The sequence below is a fragment of the Lissotriton vulgaris genome, chromosome 6 (genome assembly GCF_964263255.1).
Source record: "Lissotriton vulgaris chromosome 6, aLisVul1.2, whole genome shotgun sequence".
NCBI lineage: Eukaryota > Metazoa > Chordata > Amphibia > Caudata > Salamandridae > Lissotriton > Lissotriton vulgaris.
Genome location: NC_141694.1, coordinates 1,714,419,586 through 1,714,439,927, shown reverse-complemented (window position 1 = coordinate 1,714,439,927; position 20,342 = coordinate 1,714,419,586). Strand labels below are relative to the sequence as shown.

The following is a 20,342-nucleotide window of genomic DNA, read 5'->3' as shown; positions in this document are numbered from 1 at the left end:
TATTGACCCAAGTAATCTCTTCCAAGCTATAACAATAGCAAATCTCCCTAGCTTTGCAAATAAGTCCTCTGTCGTAATCATTAATGCTTACATTCCTCCCGAAGAGTGTTTTAACATTTTATTGAAGCAAGTGTTTCAGTATATCAGACAGATTAAAAAGGTTCATCCTCCACCTGAAGTTATCCTTGTAGGAGATTTGAACTGTAAAATTTCTAATGCTAGTTTAAATTTATTTAGAAATAAACCTAAAGAAGAGGCCTATTTTATTCCACAATCCCTCTTTCCAGATAAAATAATAACTAATAAAAGAGGGAAGATTCTTTTGGAAGAACTGCCGGCAGTCGAGGGGCTTATTCTAAATGGGAGATTCCCCTCTGATGTGCCTACGAAATTTACTCATAGGTCCCCCTTTAGTGCCTCAATTCTTGATTATGTGATCTCCGATTATGACATTTTTCCATGCGTTCAGGATCTTATGGTATCCCCAACACCCTTGAGTGACCACAACATAATCACTATAACTATTTCTTTAAAACCTCCTCCCACTGAGTCTTGGTCCCTTAATAATAACGATGTTAATTTCCATGGATCTTCGGGTAGATGTTTTTGGAATCCAACTGCCATTATAGGTGTTCAGGATATTCTATGCAAAACCATATTAGAATTAAGCGATTGGCAGGGTTCCGAAATTGTTAACTTTGAAAAATTTATGAGGAAGATCATCTTGGATGTGAAAAAGGCTAGTTGTTCTGGGAAAAGGTAGTTTATCCTAGTGTATTGCGTACCCTGAATAAGAAAATAAATAAACTAGTGCGGGAGCAATTCTTAGGTAGATCTGGTGAACTAGCAAACGAAATAGCGAGGTTAAAAAGAAGGAGAACTAGATTGAAATTGAAACTAAAAAAAGAGAAGGAAGATTCTGTATGGATAAATCTAAGGGAAGCCGTTGTGCATGGTAAGGCTAGAGAATTTTGGTCTATAGTTGGTAAGGGATGTGGTGCCAGAACTAGCCCTCTCCCCATCCATATATCTGAAGAGGTATGGTCCTCTCACATTCGGAAGCTGTATGCTGGGAATGACACATTGGTTGAAGATAGTGAGCCTGTTCTAACATCTGAGGATCCTATTAATTTCCCAAAAGAGAAAACCATAGAAATGGCCATAAAGAACATGCGCTCCTCCGGAGCAATAGGACCTGACGAACTACCTATGACGGTTTTGAAGCAGGAGCCCTCTTTATGGAGTAAGATCCTCTACCCATTGTTTAGATCCTGCTTTGTCACTAAAACGGTCCCTGCTTCTTGGAGGGGAAGTTTATTGATCCCTATTTTTAAGAAGGGAGCTAGGGACAACCCCATGAACTACCGTTTGATAGCTCTCCTCGACTCAATCGGAAAGGTTTTTGCAAAATGTATCCTAATATTACTTAACGAATGGATCGAGGAGAATAATATCTTACCATTAGAACAAACTGGTTTCCGTAGGGGGCACGGTACACTAGATAATCTCACCGCCCTACAGGTGATCTCGGACAAATACACCCATGTGCGAGGGGGGGTGGTGTTTGCTGCGTTTATTGATTTCTCCACAGCGTTCGACAAAGTAGATTGTCGTACGCTGTGGAGAAAATTAGCAGCGCTAGGCTTACCATCTTACTTATTGGATCTTGTACGTGCTCTCCATACGGATACTTGGTGTTGTGTGCTTCAAGGTGGAGAAAGGGGACTCTCGCAATTAATTACATCTTTGAACGGCCTTAAACAAGGTTGCCTTCTGGCTCCATTTTTGTTTTCCTTGTACACTGTAGATCTTCCTGCTTCCCTGACTGCTTGTTTGGGTATAGCTCCGGTGGTGGGGGGGGTTCCCTTTCTCTTGTCTGATGTATGCCGATGATATTCTTGTCCTAGATTTAACACCTAAGGGTCTGGCTAATCGGCTGCAGGCTTTACATGCATTTGCTGACTCTCATTTTATGAAGATTAATACATCTAAAAGTAAAATTATGTGTATTGCAGGGAAAAAGAAGTGTCGATCTGAAAACTTTGGATGGTCTATAGGTGGCCAGAAATTAGAGGTTGTCAAATCCTATACCTTTTTGGGTAAAGTAATTGCGGCCAATTTGAGTGAGAAGCCCCATATCGAGCATAGTTCACGTAAAGCCCTCGCTCATGGCAAAGGTTTGAATTCCCTTTATCTCGCCACTGGTAAAAGACACTTCGCCTGTTTACTTGAGGTGTATAGGGCAAAGATTCCTGCTACGATATTATATGGCATAGAACTTGTAGAGCTGAAGCACTGGGGTTTCTGCCACACAATTGAAGGGAAACTCCTAAGATCCTTATCTACCCTCAACACCGCGTGCTCCCTGGCCGCATGTAGGCTCGAATTTGGCCTTAGGAGCAGTTGGGTTCAGGAACTATGTGCTCTGGTAAGATGGGTGGCATGCTTGGCCAGAGCTGAACCGGGATCGATGAGAGCTCTTCTTAAAGGAGAACTGTTGGGCAACTTCAAAGAGTTCTCTCGAATAGTAAGGAACTTTAGAAGAGCTGTGTCACTTCTAAAGCTAGACGAAAGTGTTTTATTCCTACACTCGCCGACTCAGCTAAAAACCCTGCTGAAACAGGCATCGTGGGAACTCTGTTTTCAAACAGATAAGAATGTAGTACAAGAAAAAGGGGGTTGTTATCTCCTCCTTAATTCTTATTCTTTGAAGTTGGCCCAACCCTATGCCACATGGAATATTCCACATGGTGTCCAAAGATTGTGGTTTCTTTTAAGATATGATCCATTGCCCCTAAATCTACTATTATCTAAATGGTATGGATCCTCTCCGATGTGTAATTTTTGTAATACGAGTGTTCAGGATCAAATGCATGTCCTGTTGATTTGCCCTGCACTCCGCCTATTGCGGTTTAACCACATCCGCGCTAGTGGAATTCTCCTCCTGTGCTCAGATTTACAAAAGCCCATGCTTCATGACGAGCTGGGCTCGGCATCAGTGTGCGAGGAGGCTACGCCATGACGAGCCCAGCTCATCATGAGCCTGAAAGGGGTTAAATGGTTAAAACCAATATGTTTCCAACTAGGCATTTCCAATGTAAATATCTTCCTACAAGCTCTGCACTGTCCCCCAAATGAAATGTTTTGCTTCTATATCTTTAATTTTTTTAAAGGTTCTTTAGCTATTTATTAATGTGATATGGAGGTGTCTGATGTTGATTATTCTTGTCTACTGTCAATGGATGCAATTTGTTTCGTGCTTGTTGTATTGAATTTTTCTTTTGCATGTAATTTGTATTGTGTATTTTATGTGGCCCTCGTTGAGAGCGAAAACATAATAAATAAATTGAATTGAATTGTAATATTATTTAATATGGTTAGCAGTCGCAGACTCCCCGAGTATGCCTTGTGGACCCCCTCAATGAGGGGGTCCTTGGACCACAGGTTAAGAACCACCGTGCTACAGCACTGAATAGGAAGCCTGCTATAAAATTTGGCCAAGTCCATAAATAAAATCCTAGAGCGCTGAGTGATACAAAGAGTCAAAAAGGGAGGGCAATTTGGGCAAAGTAAAACTTTAAGCTGGAGCCCTGCTGAGTTCTGTAACTATTCTGCACCAAAGTGCCTGTACAGGTTTCCTAGATGACCTTTGACACACACATAGCATCCTGTGTTCATCTCATGTTGTTTTTCATTCTACTACTAAACTTTACTGTGAAAAGCGAGATAGCAGTCTGGGTCAGCAGTGATGCTATTAGCTATGAAAGCACAGAAAACGCTAGCCGCACCAGTGTATGGCCTTTAACTGGAATATCTGCGACTTGTAACGAGTTTAGTATTTCTCTGAAATATACATTTCTCTGAATATCTTCTCTTCAGTGAAAACGCGTTCACACCAGATATAAATACTAGTTCACCATTATCAAGAAAAATTCAGACCTTGTGGTTTGTGATGTAAAACACACAAAATTGGAATGCAAATTATGTTGTACATTTGCTTTAAGCTATTTCACTTCATAAATCATACTGGAAGTATACAGTATATGAGTTACTGGTGTACTATGAAAGCACTGTGTTACATGATAATTGTGTGCAATGAAATACTGAACAAAAATGGAAATGTGGACATGAATAAGTGAAATGCAATACGAATAAATAAATAAATGCTATGAGGGGGACAGACTGTATACAAAAGAAGGTATTGGGTCCTACCACTGACCAGCCCAGACCTCAACAAATGCTAAACAGAACAAGATGGCTGGTCAGGATTGTTTTAAGAAAAATCGAGGCCCACACAGCCCATGTGTGCTGCGTGACCAACAGTTTTATATCGCAAAAGAATGTATTTTCATTTATAATCAAGTTTCATTAGTTTATCCAACGATGACATCAAAGGAAAATACTGTCAAGACAGTCAGTTCAAAAACATACAATTGTGTGCACAATATATACAAGTGTACAAAATGCTCAAAATTTCACAACACCAAAAGAAAGCTAAATACAAAATGATTACATTCCAAACCAATTGCAACATAAAAAATATTTACACAAAGCACAATACTACATGTGGGAAGGAGCCAGTCCTTTAACTAGAATACCAGTGGACAGGCGGAGCTGAAGGTGGAATAAGGTTGCCTGCCTGTCTCACAGAACCTGTGATGGAATGTTTATGAGATTGCCAGCAAGGGCCCACAAAAGTGGTATTAGTTAGTCCCTAGCTGCACCCTTCTTTCTTGTCACACAGGCTGGGGGTCAACGCGTTTTGAACCGTAGATATTGTAGGTTCTCCTCAGGACAGGAACTGGGTAAGAGCTTCTCTGCACAGCGAGCACAAAGGCTGCAGGGGTGAAGGCGGACTGCAAATCAAAAGAAGTATTCTGTAATTAGTTGTGGAGGTGTTATACATCAGGGCGCCCGCGACGCGGTGCGCGATCGATTAGTGGATCGGCTCACATACTGTTTCTTGCATCAGCTGCACACGATTACAATTGCAGGAGGACGGTCCGGGAGGAGTGGCGGGTATTGTTCTACTGCGAGTAGCCGTCGTGCAGAAGAAGGAAGGATTCCTTTCCAATGCCGCACCCGTGAACTGTGTACGAGGGGGACAGAAGCAGGACAATTGCAAAGCACACAACAGTGGCAGCCGCAGTCCTTTATAACTTTTGAATTCTGCCAACACAGATTGCTTAAGTTCATTCAGAAGGCTTTCACACCTGCACCCACTGCTAACCACACACGTGTGCCTGCATGCAACAGTCCATGTTATCTTTATTTTCAGCCAGGAATGTGGTATTGTAAACCCACAGTTAATCAGAAAACTTCAGGGTCATATTATGAATGTATGTGTGTGTGTATCTCAAACGTTGCCGATAGGTAGCAGGCGCTGTACAGAGTCACAGGCAAAGATAGTCAATGAATCAGTCTAGGGATAGCTGGGTTCTGGGAGCAGAACTGGACTGTACCTGTGTTATGATGTAGTGTAGTTAGATGTGCTGTGGTTGATGACTTTATAGATGATGCTGCAGGTTTGAAAGATAGTTCGGACTGGCAACAAGTGGCCATAGGTTTCCATCATGGTAGTAGAGTTCCATCATGTTCATATTTCTTCAGGCCCTTACTAAGGCATTCTGTGAAATGTATGATGCCCTTTAAGGGAGGACTTGTGTGGAGTCACGTGGCAGTGGAGCAGAACATTGCCACCAACCATATGCAACAGTATACCATTAATAGTGGTTCAAAAGTCACTTTCTGGGAGCAACACTGATGGTTAATGAGCCATTCTCACACACATACTTCCTTTATTCCAAGGTGGGATAGCTGCACTCCAATAAGTGAGGATCTACTTCAGGGTGTTAGCTTTTTAATAAATTACACTTCACAGTATCTGTTTCAACATGGACTGAATCTCTGAAAACAAAAGTGGTGGCATAGCCTTTATTTAGAAGTCTGCCCTCTTAATTCCAGTTCCATCCTCACTCCCATATCAGGGACTCTAAAAATCTTTACTTTAGTTTTTTAAACTTATTTCTACCTTAAAAGCATGTTACTTCAGCTACTCTTCCACAGTTTCTCAGCACTTTCCTTAATATTTTTCTGTCTGATTTATGTGATTCTTGGGCCATTTCAACAAAGCTCATCCCTGCTTTACATTTTTTTTCTGAGTGTGGCTTGACTTGGCTGTCTCATTCTCCAATGAATTAAGAGTGCATAATGTACTCTGCTTTGCTTTGCATTCTGACTGCCTCCCATGTCAAAAAGATGTTCAAGGTTACGCACCATCATGAGTAGATTGCATTTTAAACATCACCACTCTGAAAATACTTTTCTATGAACTCTGATGTGCCTTAAGTGTCTCAATTTCAATTTCTGTACTAGATGCAGGCAAAGCTGTTTTTTCCAAATAAATTCTAGGTTCCCATAGGAGATTAACTTTGGCACTTTCCAGGGGCCTAGCTTGTGAGGCCTGCATTTCACAATTTACTTAGATCGTCTTTGGCTCATGAGACACTGTTACTGTTTGTATTTCCACCAAGCTTTGACTTTCAACCCGATTGGTAAACTAAAGACAACATTTAAACAAAAATCTGGATGTCTTAAACTACTTATTATGTCACCTCCTTCAAATTCTATAATGCCAATACAAAGCTAAATCTGTTTTGAAAAATACGTTCTCTCCTACACTACTAATAGACATCAAAAACTTGTATTATCATTTATGCGCCAGCTTTTAAGATTGTGTGGTGGATACAGGTATTTGTGCCTAGGATGAGACCTTTGCTAACCATATGCCTGTTACCTAGGTAGCAAACCCCCTCCTTGAGTCCTTTCTCAGCTCCTACTACCTGCCCTTTATTACTAAATTCCATCTACATAATATCACTAAATCCCATTTGAAGAGATGCATATTTGTCAGGTTACAGGGTCCTCTGATGCCCTAATTTGAGCATGATTTCTGGTTAATTGGATCATCTGCATCTTTGCTCATCACTCTGGGATTCTCCTAGAAGCCTTCACCCCTTCTGTTCCATTCCCCAAGTGAACAGATCTTATTTAGAGAGTGAGACCTGAGCTAATTAATAACTCGATAAAGGGAATATTTATTTTTGATTAGGGCTTTAAATATCAGATCTCTATTGAGATCAGTACCATGTTTAAATCATGACAATCTGAGTTTGTTGTAACCAAATGTATCTGTTTGTTGAAGCGTATATTTCAGGCTCTCCCATAGAGTCTGGAGGGGCAACTTAATGAAAGAAGCTTAGATCACTAGACTGTCCGGAGAAGCGTGTGACAACAAGTATTTTGGGTTATAAGCTGCAGGCCTGTGTCATCATGCAATTGGACTGTGCACTGTCAGACCTAAGAATAGATTGGCCCAGGCCGACAACATGAAGTCCAATAGTGCCTCATTGAAAGGTGGGAGAGGCTCTGAAAATGCAGAGGAAGGTTGGGAGATTTCTGAAAAGAATTTAAATTTGGCCTCAGTGGTGGGCAAAGTCCGTTCCGTCGCCTTCTGAAGGAGTTAGTGTAGTAGGGCATGTATCTTTAGGTGATATGTCTAGTAACTTCCATTTTGTAAGTCGGATAAAAACCAGCATCAGTATAATGTAGGGAGTTGGATTATCAGCCTCTGTGTCATCATCTTGTGTATGGCCATAATCTTTGTCAGGCATGGCTGCGAAACGGAATGCAAAAATATCTACCAACCAGACAAACCTTTGGACCCTAGAGCGTGATCAGCAACAGGCTTGACATCAAAACAAGCTATTTGCATAATGTAAGCTGACTTCAAAGATGAAAGTGTGCAGGGTACGAGCCCAAGGGTGATGCAGAAGTCATGGACAGCATTGAGTGCACTGGGGCCAGCACCTTGGAAGACCTAGACTTCCTTGGAAATGGTTCCAAGGTTGGGGTCTGCAGAGGTGCGGGTTGAAGACATAAGCCTGTGCTGGATCGTTAGAGGAGGACTGTGCTGTAATTTCTCAAAGATCAGAACGAGCTCTGACGAAGAGATGGTGTTGGAAAAACGGCATTGAGTCCTGGGAACACTTTCTCGAGGAAGCTGAATATTTCCTCCTCTGTTTATGTTTTTAGCAGTTTTTGAGGGTAGATGTCTTGGCAAATCTGTTCCCTTTGGGAAATGTACCTGAAGGAGAAAGAGAACATTTTGGCACGTTTCTACGGCCTTGGCAAAAATGAACTTTGCCCCCCTTTTCTCTGATGGACTTTAGAGCCATCAAGGAATAAGAATCGCGGGCTAAGGGGAGGGGGGAGGAGGGGGGGAGTGTTTGGATTCAAAACACCACATACCCATGTCTTGTGGGTGCAATGATGACATCTTCTTTTGGCATCTGCAAAAGGTGTCAACACTGAAAAACATAGGAGGACATAATTGATCTAACTGCTGTTGATGCTGAAGAATTTCTCTGGTGAAGCACTGAGATGGGCTCCAGACCTGCATTGATTAGTCATAAAAAAAACAGGAGCTTGCCAGTCGGCCAAAGGCATCGCATCCCGGGCGGGTGAGATTGCAGCTAGAGCAGCATGGCACCACCTGGCAAAGCTGAAGAGCTCCTGCTGTAGAAACACGTTTCTGCGTCCATACTGGTGTCTGAAGGATATTCAAAGCTTGAGGAATCTATAGGAAAACATAGCATCCACCCAAAGTATTATTACATTTTCCTTAGGCCATGGCTTGACGTTATCATTTAGTCACAGATTTTATTGTTCACAATGATGTTATGTAATTGTGGCCTGCTAAGTTTGTACTTGGAAATTACTACTGCAGCTTGCTATTGCAAGATTTTAGATCTATAACATGCTCTGTGTAACCTTGTGTTGTTAGGAGCATAATATGATCATTTTAGCCTGATAATTATCATTTCACATCCAAGACATGTTCTTCTTATTTTCATTCACTGTCATTACAATGTCCTTTGACTTGGACTTCACATGCATAAATATGAGGAATTGTAGTTACTGATTATATGAGATTATTTCCATCCACAGTTGGTTTTGACGTGGCCCTCTGTGTCGAGAGATGTACCAGTGAAGCCATATATGTATCTTAATGGCAGAGTATGTAGAGGTGTTCTAATATACTTCACCTCCAATATATTGGATTCCTAACTCATTTGGTGATCTGAGGTTTCCGGCAAGACCTATTGATGTACTTAAACCTGTGTGGTTAGAAATGTCCTCCACATAATAGTGTTGTCTTGGATGTTCATGCCTGATGTTTTACTAACCATATAAATGGCAAGACTACTGAAAGCACCATTCAGAGCACAAGCTTCTTTATCCATATGTGATGCATCATGATGTGGGAATCCTTGGCAAAATATATACTGGCGAGGCAAGAAATTATAAGCTGACTGGTTGGTATATTTTGGTCATAGTCACTGCATTCCTGGTAAATTCTGATCTGTCACATTTCACATTAGCATGGGATTGTAGTGAAGGCTTGTTGACCTGAGGATGATGCATTTGTATTTGATAAAGTTGAGCTAACCTCTTACTCACAAATATGGCTTCTCCACTGGTATGTGCAGCTTTGGTCCTTATCTTGGCCACCAGACGTTGCACAAACATCGAACTACATTTCTCCCAAGCACATTTAATTGTAGTGTTTGTAGTTAAACAACTTACATCTTGATTGTGCCTTTGTTATAGTTCCTGTTGTGATGATCATGTCACAGAAAGGCCAAATGCCTGCTGTTGCCATTTTGACAGCAAGGTTACTCACACACTATAAAGAGCTATAATAGGTTAATCTCACATGTGACAGTGATACTGAGAACAGTGTCACGAAGGGATTAAGTAACATAGTTGCTGAGTTTTGAGCGCTACAGAAGTGGTTATGAATTATATTACATTGTAATCTAAATGACCTCATTGGTAAATGCATTTTGAAAAATGCAGCAATAATTTATATATGTCAAAATGTAATATTGTGTTGTGTTCTGATGTTTGAAAGCTGTGATCACTTCAAATGTTTCTTATGATGTATGAACAAATCTAATAGTAAAAATATGAATCTGAATAATTAAGTAATCCAATAAGGCAGCATTTCCAATAGTATAACTTTTGTGAGCAGTTGAGCCTTGTTGCATCTTAACGTATGAACCTTACAGATACATGATCTTTTTGTCTCAACAGAATCACGAGAAAGTGAAGTAAAAGAAATTCTTGTAGATATTAAGTACCCCGCAACAAAAAAACAGGTATATTTTCAATTACACTATCGCTCTGATGCATAAAATCATATAAGCATATATAATTAAAGACCTGCTTTTAGGAAAGCTTTATTTTGTTGTATTTCTGACAGGCTTTGGAGAAGATTCTGGCGAGTGATCGCATATCCTTCACTTCTCTTACCAGCATAATTAGGGCATTGACTGATGCTTTAAAAAGTCAAGGTAAGTTAACATATTTGCTATACTTTATAAGGCACATAATAATAGTATGCCTATTATGGTTTATATAAAACTGACTGAGTGTTTAAACACGGTCACATGTTCTTTATGCAGCTGTCAAAAGTGTATTGCCCTGTTTCAACCAATAACACAGGGCATGTTACCTTTTTGTTTAGTCTTTTAAATTATAAATGTTAATCTCTATCAGTTTGGATACACAAGATACAATCTCTGCAGTGAAACAAGCCACTAGCCTCTTAAAAACAAAAGCAGTGTAAGTTTAATAACCCCTGCATAAGATATGTATTAGCAGGAACTATAAAATATGAATATCATTACTGGTGGTTTATGGCTGCATTTTTAAAGCTTCAAGTAGCCTGGAGACATTTTGTTTCGGAACAGAAACAAAGAAAACCATCGAGTTTCAGTTACTGCAAATTTCATATTGTTTTTTCACCTTATTTCTCACAGTTTTCAAGAGGTGAATGATTCTGGAGATCTTTGGTTCTTTTTCTTTACCAGACCATTTTTGTAATCGATAAAGCTGGTTTTCTAGTATGTTCATGAGCACTGTACTCCGCAAAAAAGTAAAGCCCATCTAGGATGCAATCATTGCTTGGCTGTTTTCTCTGAAAACGAGCACCTCGTCATGGTCAGGTTACTCTATTCCCTTTATCAGGGCTGCAAGGTGACCTGCCCCACTGCAGAGGTACACATCTAGCACAACTAGCATTGGGATAACCACGTCCTCTGGCTTGAATGCTCTAGTGTGTGCTAAAATCATTTTTGTTTGGCGCTCTTTGCGTGCATATGTTTGAATGTATTAGCACATTAAAGCCAGTCCTATTTAGCCGTAAGTACCAACTCGTACTCAACATTGCTATTTAAACCTAAATAATCTATGTAACTCGAGTACTGATAAACCACTGAAGGAAATTTCCTCTTCTTAAAATGAATACGCCATCAATAGAGAAGAATATTTGATGCAACCCCTCCTCCAAATCATTTGTATATAAATGAAAAATAAGAGGCACGAGCATATAACTTGGCTTAAATCCCTTTCAAATATCAAAATATTCAGCTCATTCAAAGATTAGAATGGATTTTAGCAGGTAAGGTTCGGGGGTGGATTATTTATTTAAAGATACCCCTTAGCAGTAATCTATTGACAAGTTTCAAAACATCTGTAGTTTTCTGGTCGATCCTGGCTTTTGATCATGTCTCGTCACCACATATTTTGACTTCCAGTTGAAGGTGATTTCACGCTTGGACAGCACGAAGGCCAGATCCTGGAACGTACTGGTCACTTTATTTTTAGAAGTATGGGGGAACCGATCCCTTAGGCAGTGACCCAGGGTACAAGGGACCTCTCCATCTATAAGTGTATCAACTCTACGCTGTGACCTCCTCCCAGAACTCAACACTCGAAGGACCGGCTCCCAGGGCTCTGCACCTAGAAAAGGCTACCCCCTCTACATGGAAGCTCTGTTTATTATGCTTGGGCGTAATTTATGCTCTATAGAAGACATAGAGGTTAATCAATTTAAACAAAGCATTACAGGACACTTTGGGGATTCGGTCTAGTACCTTTGCCCCTGCTGCCAGTGGCAGGGAGATGCCCAAAGCTTCCTCCCAAACAGATGTTAGTTTTTTTTCAATGGGCCTATAGTGTGTTCTCTAATATCTCCTCAGATGCAAGAGACAGCCTTAAAAGTGCCTGAGGAAATGGCCATATAATGACAACAGTGATGTTTAGGGGTTTCCACTACGCCCATGAACCAATGTTTCCTGAGTGTGTCTGTGATCGCCCCATGTAGCAGAAAGTAGCTAGGCAGTAGATCATATTCCAAGAGAAAATCCTCAAAGGGCATCAATGTCCCTTCTCTAAACAAGTCTCTCTCCGTGGAAGCTCCCGCTGTCACCCACTCCTCCGCGCTCCCAAGCACATCCATGTGGTAACTTATGCAGCATCTCTATGGGCAAATCTGGGCAGTATGGGATTTTTAATGTAATTTTTCTGTAGGCATTGACGCCAACATTTTATAATGACTCTGAACTCTTGTGAGTCCTCTGTAGATGGGAGTCGCACTCATAATAGTGTTTTAGTAAGGTTCTTAAGCCCTGGAACAAGAGGTCTTGCTTTCGCCCTCGTTATGCATTAGTGTGCAAGCCACTAAACCAGTGGCTTAGGAATGGGGATGCAGGCTCCCCGGGTGTCATCCCTGAGGGGGGTGACAAAATGGCAAACATTTGTGTTTTTAAAAGAAAAATACAATTTGGGGCTCACAACACTTTTTCTGGGAAAAAATATTATTATTTAAAATTAGTATAATAACTTTGTCTGACAATTAACTTCCACAAGTCAACATAATACGTATTGAAACTTTTTAGGGCAGTCAACAAACTGACAAGAAATGTTCTGCACTGGGTACCACCTGACCTTGCAATGCCACTGCAATGAACATACCACTCTAGTTCGGCTGTCAGGTAATATGATTTAAAGTCCGGGACTGCCAGGCCCCCCAACTCTGTTGGACGCCTTAGCGTTGCAAGTGCCACTCGTCTTTTTGTCCCTGACACTATATCAATTCTATAGTCATAGCCCAATTCACAGAATATGTCAATATGTTAAGGTTTAATGTAATTTTCATATTTTGGGCTAATTGATGGTCCTCTACATTGAATAACACTAAATTAAACTTGACCTAGCTCGGTGCTCTGTGTCACACTGTGTTCAGTTGCTTCAAATATGTAAGAATAATTTTCAAAAGTAATAGTGTCTGAAAGATTTTCCTTATTTATTTGTTTTGCAGAGCTTGAGAGTGTGGATGAAGGGCTACTACAGCTATGTACTCAACGGCTTAAGCTTTTGCATCTGTATGATTCTGTGAGCCAATTGAATTCTGCTGAACTACAGCCAAGAATGTCAGTGTCAGATAATGTAAGTGACCTGTTTTGCAAACTTTCTGGGAAATATTTATTTTTAAATGGAAACCGTCTTTCTACTTATATAACTATGCTGAGGCTAACTAGATTGTTTGAGGGAAGTCCAAGCGCTTTTCATTGTTTTAGTAGAAATAAGAATTTAAATCTTCAGGAGACCTGCATATCTCAAAGGCTTTAGATGCATAGGAAATCCTAGGCAGTGTTCTACAAAATAGATCAAAGGAAAATACATATTGGACACCTCCTATATCTCTACAGAGAGCCCAGAAGATGCTGCATATCAAACATTGAGTTCTATACTCCCATTACATAACAATGTCTTTATGGAAATGTTTGTGCCTTGATTATAAAGAGGGGACCTGCAACAGGTTGAATACAGTAGCAGTGCACATTTCCTCAGAGCAATTATGATACTATTCTATATCACAAATAATTACCAGCAAATATTGTTATTTGAATTTGCAGGTTATATATGCCCAGGTGGGTAAAAGAGGTTTGCTTATCAAAATAATCAGGCTCTTACAGTACTGTGGTCCTGGTTCGTGCTACTTTGAGGTTTCTGATGAGCACCGCATGTAAAGCTAGTGTGGGTTTTAGAATCTGGTTTTGTCCATCTGTGTACTATGAGGTGGTTATATTTTACTGTGTGGTTTGGTCCTCTCTGTACTGTAAGGCGGTTTATATTTTTTCGCTTAGTCACACCTGACCGACTGGGAAGGATTAGATAGTATAATCACTGTGGGTATGACAAACAACATAACAGGCCCAGGTTGGCTCAGTCTTGCCTGCTCTGCAGCAGGGCACAACCTTCTTCACGCCACCTGACTCATAGACGGCAATGCAGAGGTAATTAGAGGCAGAATAGCTGTGCCTCGTCCTCTTATATTTCATGGATTATAGCTGGAGATATGCCTTTGAGCCACAATGAAATCAACACATAAATGATACTGGATATATATCCCTTTGATAGACCATTAACAAGTATTGAGGACAATCTTTGCTGGGAACATAAAGGCTTTCTGCACAATGCCTCATTGTACAGTCCTCATAGTGAGAAAAGTGATGTGCTTTTCAAAGTCTGATCCCCATTTTCTGGTCCAATGCATTTCCTGGTTCACTGTAGCTTCTTCAGAGCATATTGCAAGAAAATGATTGGTACCATAGAGTTACAGAAGTGGAATAATGCACATCATGTGATCTGGAAATTGCATTTATTGAGTAGCTGCCGTTTTTTTAACACTTAAGTGAAGAAAGGGTTGAAAAGTTTTCGCAAAACCAAAGACCCATAATAAGTTTTACACTGTTACCCCTAGGAATAAGTAACTCATGATTTTTAAGGGAGGAGAAACTTCAAGGGCGAAAACGTGATATACCATTGTGGTGCTATATAGGTACTTAAAGCTGCAGTTTTAAAGTGGAGACCCTGGATGCAAAAACCTCCACAGGTGTATAGAGGCTGGGAGAAGTTGGGTTGAAGGAGGGAAGACTCTCCAAAGGTATATAATTAAGTCTCCCAGTTTTCCGGTTTTACAGATTTTTACAGATAAATACAGACAGAAAACATTGTATTTCCTGACTGTATTTATTTGTAAAAGCGGAAAAATACAGAAAATTGTGCTTTTTGTGATTGACTTTCCATGCTGTCTTTCATGAATTTTAGGCCAAGAGTTAAGCGGATAGACCTCATGGAGAGTTAAAAAAAAAACAGCATTAAATTTCCTTAAATAAAGGCATATGTTAATAAACATTTGTATGTAATGCTAATATTTACCTGTAGATGTAGTGTGTTGATGTATTTGGTTGCTTAATTAGCTAAAATGTGGCAGGTATCAAAGTATAAGTGTATGTTTATCAGTTAAATAAATGCAGAAATATACCATTTTATATCTCCATTTATCCTCAAAACACAAAATTCATATGGAAAAGTACCAATAAGATGGCCAAAAAATAAAGCTGGATAAATACAGATGGAAATGTTTCAAAAAGAAATACCATAAAACCGGGAGCCCTATATATAATGACTGAGGGAAGTTGGGTTGGGAGAGGGGTGCGGGGAGGAGAAAACCCAAAGGTGTATAGAGGCTAGGGTGAATTGCATTGAATGGGGGAGATATTCCAAAGGTATATAGAGGCTGGCGGAAATTACTTTGAAGGGTGAAGACACTCCAAGGTATTTTAGAGGCTGGGGATGTTGGATTGAGGAGAAAAGAAACCCAAAAGATATATAGAGGCTGATGCAAGTTGTGATGAAGGAGGAGCACCAAAAAGGTGAGTAGACTAGGTTCAGCTGATTCCCTTTAGAGCTCCCATAGACGGGAACAACTAAAGTTAGTCTCTAGAGAGAGAGAGAGAGACCCAGGTAGGTTAGACAGATGGCACTCCTAAAAAGAAATTAATTGATAATTAAGTTGTGTGCTCCTACTCGTTTTGTAATATCAACAGACTAGTTTTTATGTACTTCCTAAAGTATATTTCAGTTTATATTGTTATGTTCTAATAACTTGTAAAGTTTCACATTCACTAAACTTTTCTTGGTGCTATTTTAAAAGCCATTGGAATACACTGAGTGCTGTTCTTTGTCTCTCTGCTTGGAAATTTGATTTCAGAATTAAAGATTGAAAGAAAATTGCTCATATAAATGAGGGGCTCCATTTGACCCTACAAACACAATGCAAACGGTAACAGTGCACATAAATATAATGTAGTTTTACATATTGATTACATTTGTATCAATGTTTTAACGTCAACTGTCTAGTTAGGAAGAAGGCTATTATGAACTGTATATAAAGCTGATCTGCTTGCTTAGCTTTCTAGTCATTGGCTATGATGACCGGCTGTGAAAGAGTTGAAGAACACAACTGAAGCTACCCATGATTAAAGCCAACAAAACAGAAAGTGAGGAAAAACATAGTCTTGATTTTTAATCCTAAATATTCTGCTGTGTTTCTATTAAGGAGCTGGCTACGTTGCTACGGATGGATGAAAAGGAGTTTACCAGGCTGCAAATGTTATTGAAAAACTACAAGCAAGAATACCCCAAACAAGGTGTTCGCTTTGCAGATGAGATTGATGGCACAATACCTGTGAAAGCATTTCTGGAGTTCTTAGAATGTGAAAAGGAAGCTATAAATGTGAAGAAGATAACTGAGAATGAACGTGTCTCTCTAGGTATGTAGAATACTAAATAACATTTAAAAAAATGTAATATATCATCAAACTTCAAAATCTGAAATGTAAGACTAGCCACCGAGTGGGCTTTTTCCCCGGGATTACCAAACAATTCTCTTGCTATGGATCTTTCACACATTGACATGCAGTTGAAATGTTCCCCAACACTAACAAAGATCTCCTGTCTATATATAAGATTTACAAAAAGGCCCAAGAGAGAGCGTCCCAATATTATACACCAATAGCTGGGGCTGACAACTGCATATATTCAAAGATTCCAACAATCAAATTAATTTGCAAAATTATTTTTCTTTTATTATCATTATATCAAGCATGCTTATCAAACTTCAAAAAATACATAGATAGATAAATAAGGTATTATCAATCAATATATACAATGTCCCACACGTCAAATTCAAAACTGTCGGACATACTAGCATGCACTCCTAGTGGCATACACATTCATTCCACAAACCAAACACAGTTCTAAGACATCACAAATCAATTAAGGTGGTAAAACTGCCACATGATGTTCGAATGGAAAGTTCTCGTGTATCATCCCGGAGGTCAATGGAGACAGAGTCCAAGGACACGAGAAGAGTTAAACGCCATCGCGCTTTTCGGTGTATAGCCCAAGACAGGGCAACACCTTCATCAGGGCGGAGATGGATAAGTTGTGTGGGACAAACAGGCACACCTAAAATCACAGGGGAATATATCATCAACTTGTACATGTACATAATTATATAAACAACATGTATATTCATTCCATGCAGCAATATTGCAAACATCAGCCCTAGTAGCAAACTAGTTTAATTTTTTAATGGTATGAAAAGCACAGAGTGGAATAGAGTGCACCAAGGAAAACATAAGATAAGAACTGTAGAGAAAGAAAGACGAGCCTGTGTTCCCCGACATCAGACTCAGAATCGGCAGTATATTGATAACAGCAGAAAAGTACATCCTATTTGGGCTGCACCATCTCAACTACTGGACGGATGGGCAATAAGCACCACCCTGAGATAAGTCATTTTTAGGTCACAGGCAAAGCGGGCAATCATCCAGGGCCCCCACCTTTATAGCCCTGTCCCTCACCCGTAAAAAAGATCGGAACAGTAAGAAGTTCTACTGTAATAACAGTATTTCAAAAACACAAACACATTCTTTTCTAATTCGACAGCAAGGCATGTTTGCTTCAGAACTTCGCCTTATTAGACTGGTCATCCCAAAATGAGGTGGAAAAATTATGTTTCATATCTGTCTCCTTACTTCACTGCACCTCCTCTACCTCACACATCTCTCTTTACTCCTCTGTATCACCACATCTCTCTGACCCTACTCACTTTGTTTCTCTCACTTCTCTATACCTTCCGTCTTTCTTTTACAACGCTGCCTCTCTCTATTTTTGCATAGCTCTACATCTCGCCGCCCTCTCCTTCCCTCGACCGTTGCCTCACCCACCTCTCTGCAACTCCAGTGCTCCATTTCCATTTTGGCTCTCCATCTGTACCTCAAATTCTTTACCTCTCTCTCAGACTTTTATCTACTTCACCTCTCTCTACCACAAACCACTATACCACAACCTGTCACTACCTAATCTCTCAATTTATCTCACCATTTATTTGTTTGTTTACTCTGCCTTTCTATTGCACTGCTTTATCAAGAGGTATTAGAGTGCTTTACAATGTAACAACATGTTCAAGGCATGTGAGCAGTAGATCACATGCTTTGCATACTCCTGCCATCTAGTGTTGGGTCCGGATGTTTGCAAGTTGTTTTTCTTCGAAGAAGTCTTTCCAGTCACGAGATAAGATGACTCCTTTCGGTGTTAGTGCGCATGGGCATCCACTCCATTGTTAGATTGTTTTTTTCCGCCACTGGGTTCGGGCGTGTACTGCTGCACTCCGCTTCAAAATCATTCCTATGGTTCGATGTCCACTGTACCCTCAACGCTATTGTTTTCGATTGCGTTTCCCTTTCTCCGCAATTCGACTCGATGACTAAAAATCTCCAATTTTGATCGGAAAATTCACTGGCGGCCTTATGGCCTATCCACCTCGGTATGGATTTTTGTGGATGGAATGGACTCCGTTCAAGTTCTGCCCCCTGTGCCACGCGAAGTATCCGCCTACAGACTTACATCAGGTGTGTAACTTGTGCTTGTCTCCAGAGCACAAATAACAAAACTGTGACACGTGCCGATCCTTCAGATCGAAGAAAACTCTCTGTGATCATTGAGTTCGACGACGAGAGATGCAGCTGCAGCAGTTGGATGACACACCAGATCTCTTCGGCGAAGACTTTGAGCAAGAGGAGGTCTCAGCGGCTGAAGAAGAACAGGCTTCAGTGGCATCTGACTCCGAATCAAAGTTGCAGATTTTCCTTGATCATGATGATGTGCCGCAGGGACAAGGGGGACGTGAGTAGAGAAGACCCCTCCTCCCTAAAAATCTAAGGCTTCGGCACCACCTCTGCCTCCAAGCCAGCACCGAGAAGAGACTTCTGACGCTCTGCCTTCCAACTCGGCACCAAAACACTCTGACAAGCCTTCTGGCTTAGGACAGAGTCGGCCAAAACCCACTTCTAAGCCGAAACCTTTGGGCTTTTTTCATAAAATCCGTTCGGAGCCAAAACCTTCGACACCGAAACCAAAGAAACATTCCTCGGAGCTGAAATCTTAAGCTCCGTGAGGACATTCCAGCTCGGCTCTGAAAGCTTTGGTGCAGAAAACTAAAGAGCTGCCCATAAAGCAACCTTATCCAAACATGGACGTTGTACCACCTAAGTCGTATCCGAAACAGAAAAAACTCTATGTTAATCCTGGCACAGGGCATATTCATGTTAATCCGCCCTCCAAGCACAAGCTTCCTTATAACACTCCATTGAAGCGGAAAAATGTGGGTACTAGTCCTTTCCACACACTACCATCTCCTCCTCCTCCTCTCTCTCCACCACAGAGTTATCCTTTACACATCACACCTTATCAGTCTCCTCTACCTCACCTTGATGCAGGTGATACTGATGATGATGATGACACAGAGTTACCAGTAGATCCTTGAATGGATTATACAGTTGATCCTCCAGAGGATAAAGACACAGATCTTTACCCTGCCAGACCATCTCCACCTGATGACAATCTGTCATATCAAGAGTTCATTGCTAGAGCTGCATATTACCATGGGGTGGAGCGCCATAAAGAATCCTTAGAGGAGGATTTTCTCTTTGAGAATCTAGGAACACAAGTCCAGCCAGACACTGCCTAAGCTTAATGGTATGTTGAGGCTTGAATCCTCACTCCTAGAGTTGATTAAAAAAGCACACTTTTCCCAACAGACCTTATTTTCATTAAAGGTCAGTTACCACTTGACTCTTTATTAGTATCCACTGCTCGACAGCGTGCTAATTCTGAATGGTCTGGAGATACTGCTCTGCCAGATAAAGAGTCAAAACTGATTGATGCTTCTGGCAAACGTATAGCTGAGAAAGCAGCTAATAATTGGTGTATTTCTAACACCCAAGGTCTCTTAGCTAGATACGATAGGTCCCACTGGGACAGAATGGAGCAATTACTACAGTGTATCCCAGATGAGCATAAGGCCAAAGCTTAGGATTTAGTTCAAGAAGGTAAACTAATTTCCAACACTTCCAGTAGATGCGCTGTAGATGCGGCTGTCACTGCAGCTAGAGAGGTAAATACTAGCATCCTACTCCAGTCCGAAGACATGCCTGGTTATGGATTTCAGGATTCAAACCTGAAATCAATTAATCTATTCTCAAGATACCTTTTGACTAGAAAAATCTTTTCGGCCCTGA

The 20,342-nt window shown here is 40.6% G+C and overlaps 1 protein-coding gene across 1 annotated transcript in view; it reads left to right on the top strand.

The window, feature by feature from the left end:
- The window catches only part of RAB3GAP2 (RAB3 GTPase activating non-catalytic protein subunit 2), a 684,945-nt gene that overhangs the window by 310,891 nt on the left and 353,712 nt on the right, over window positions 1-20,342 (top strand). Inside the window, exons 17-20 of the mRNA XM_086927924.1 lie at window positions 10,159-10,223; window positions 10,328-10,418; window positions 13,229-13,356; window positions 16,316-16,529. Of these exons, the coding sequence (XP_086784050.1) occupies window positions 10,159-10,223; window positions 10,328-10,418; window positions 13,229-13,356; window positions 16,316-16,529 (498 nt within the window). The remainder of the gene's footprint in view (window positions 1-10,158; window positions 10,224-10,327; window positions 10,419-13,228; window positions 13,357-16,315; window positions 16,530-20,342) is intronic.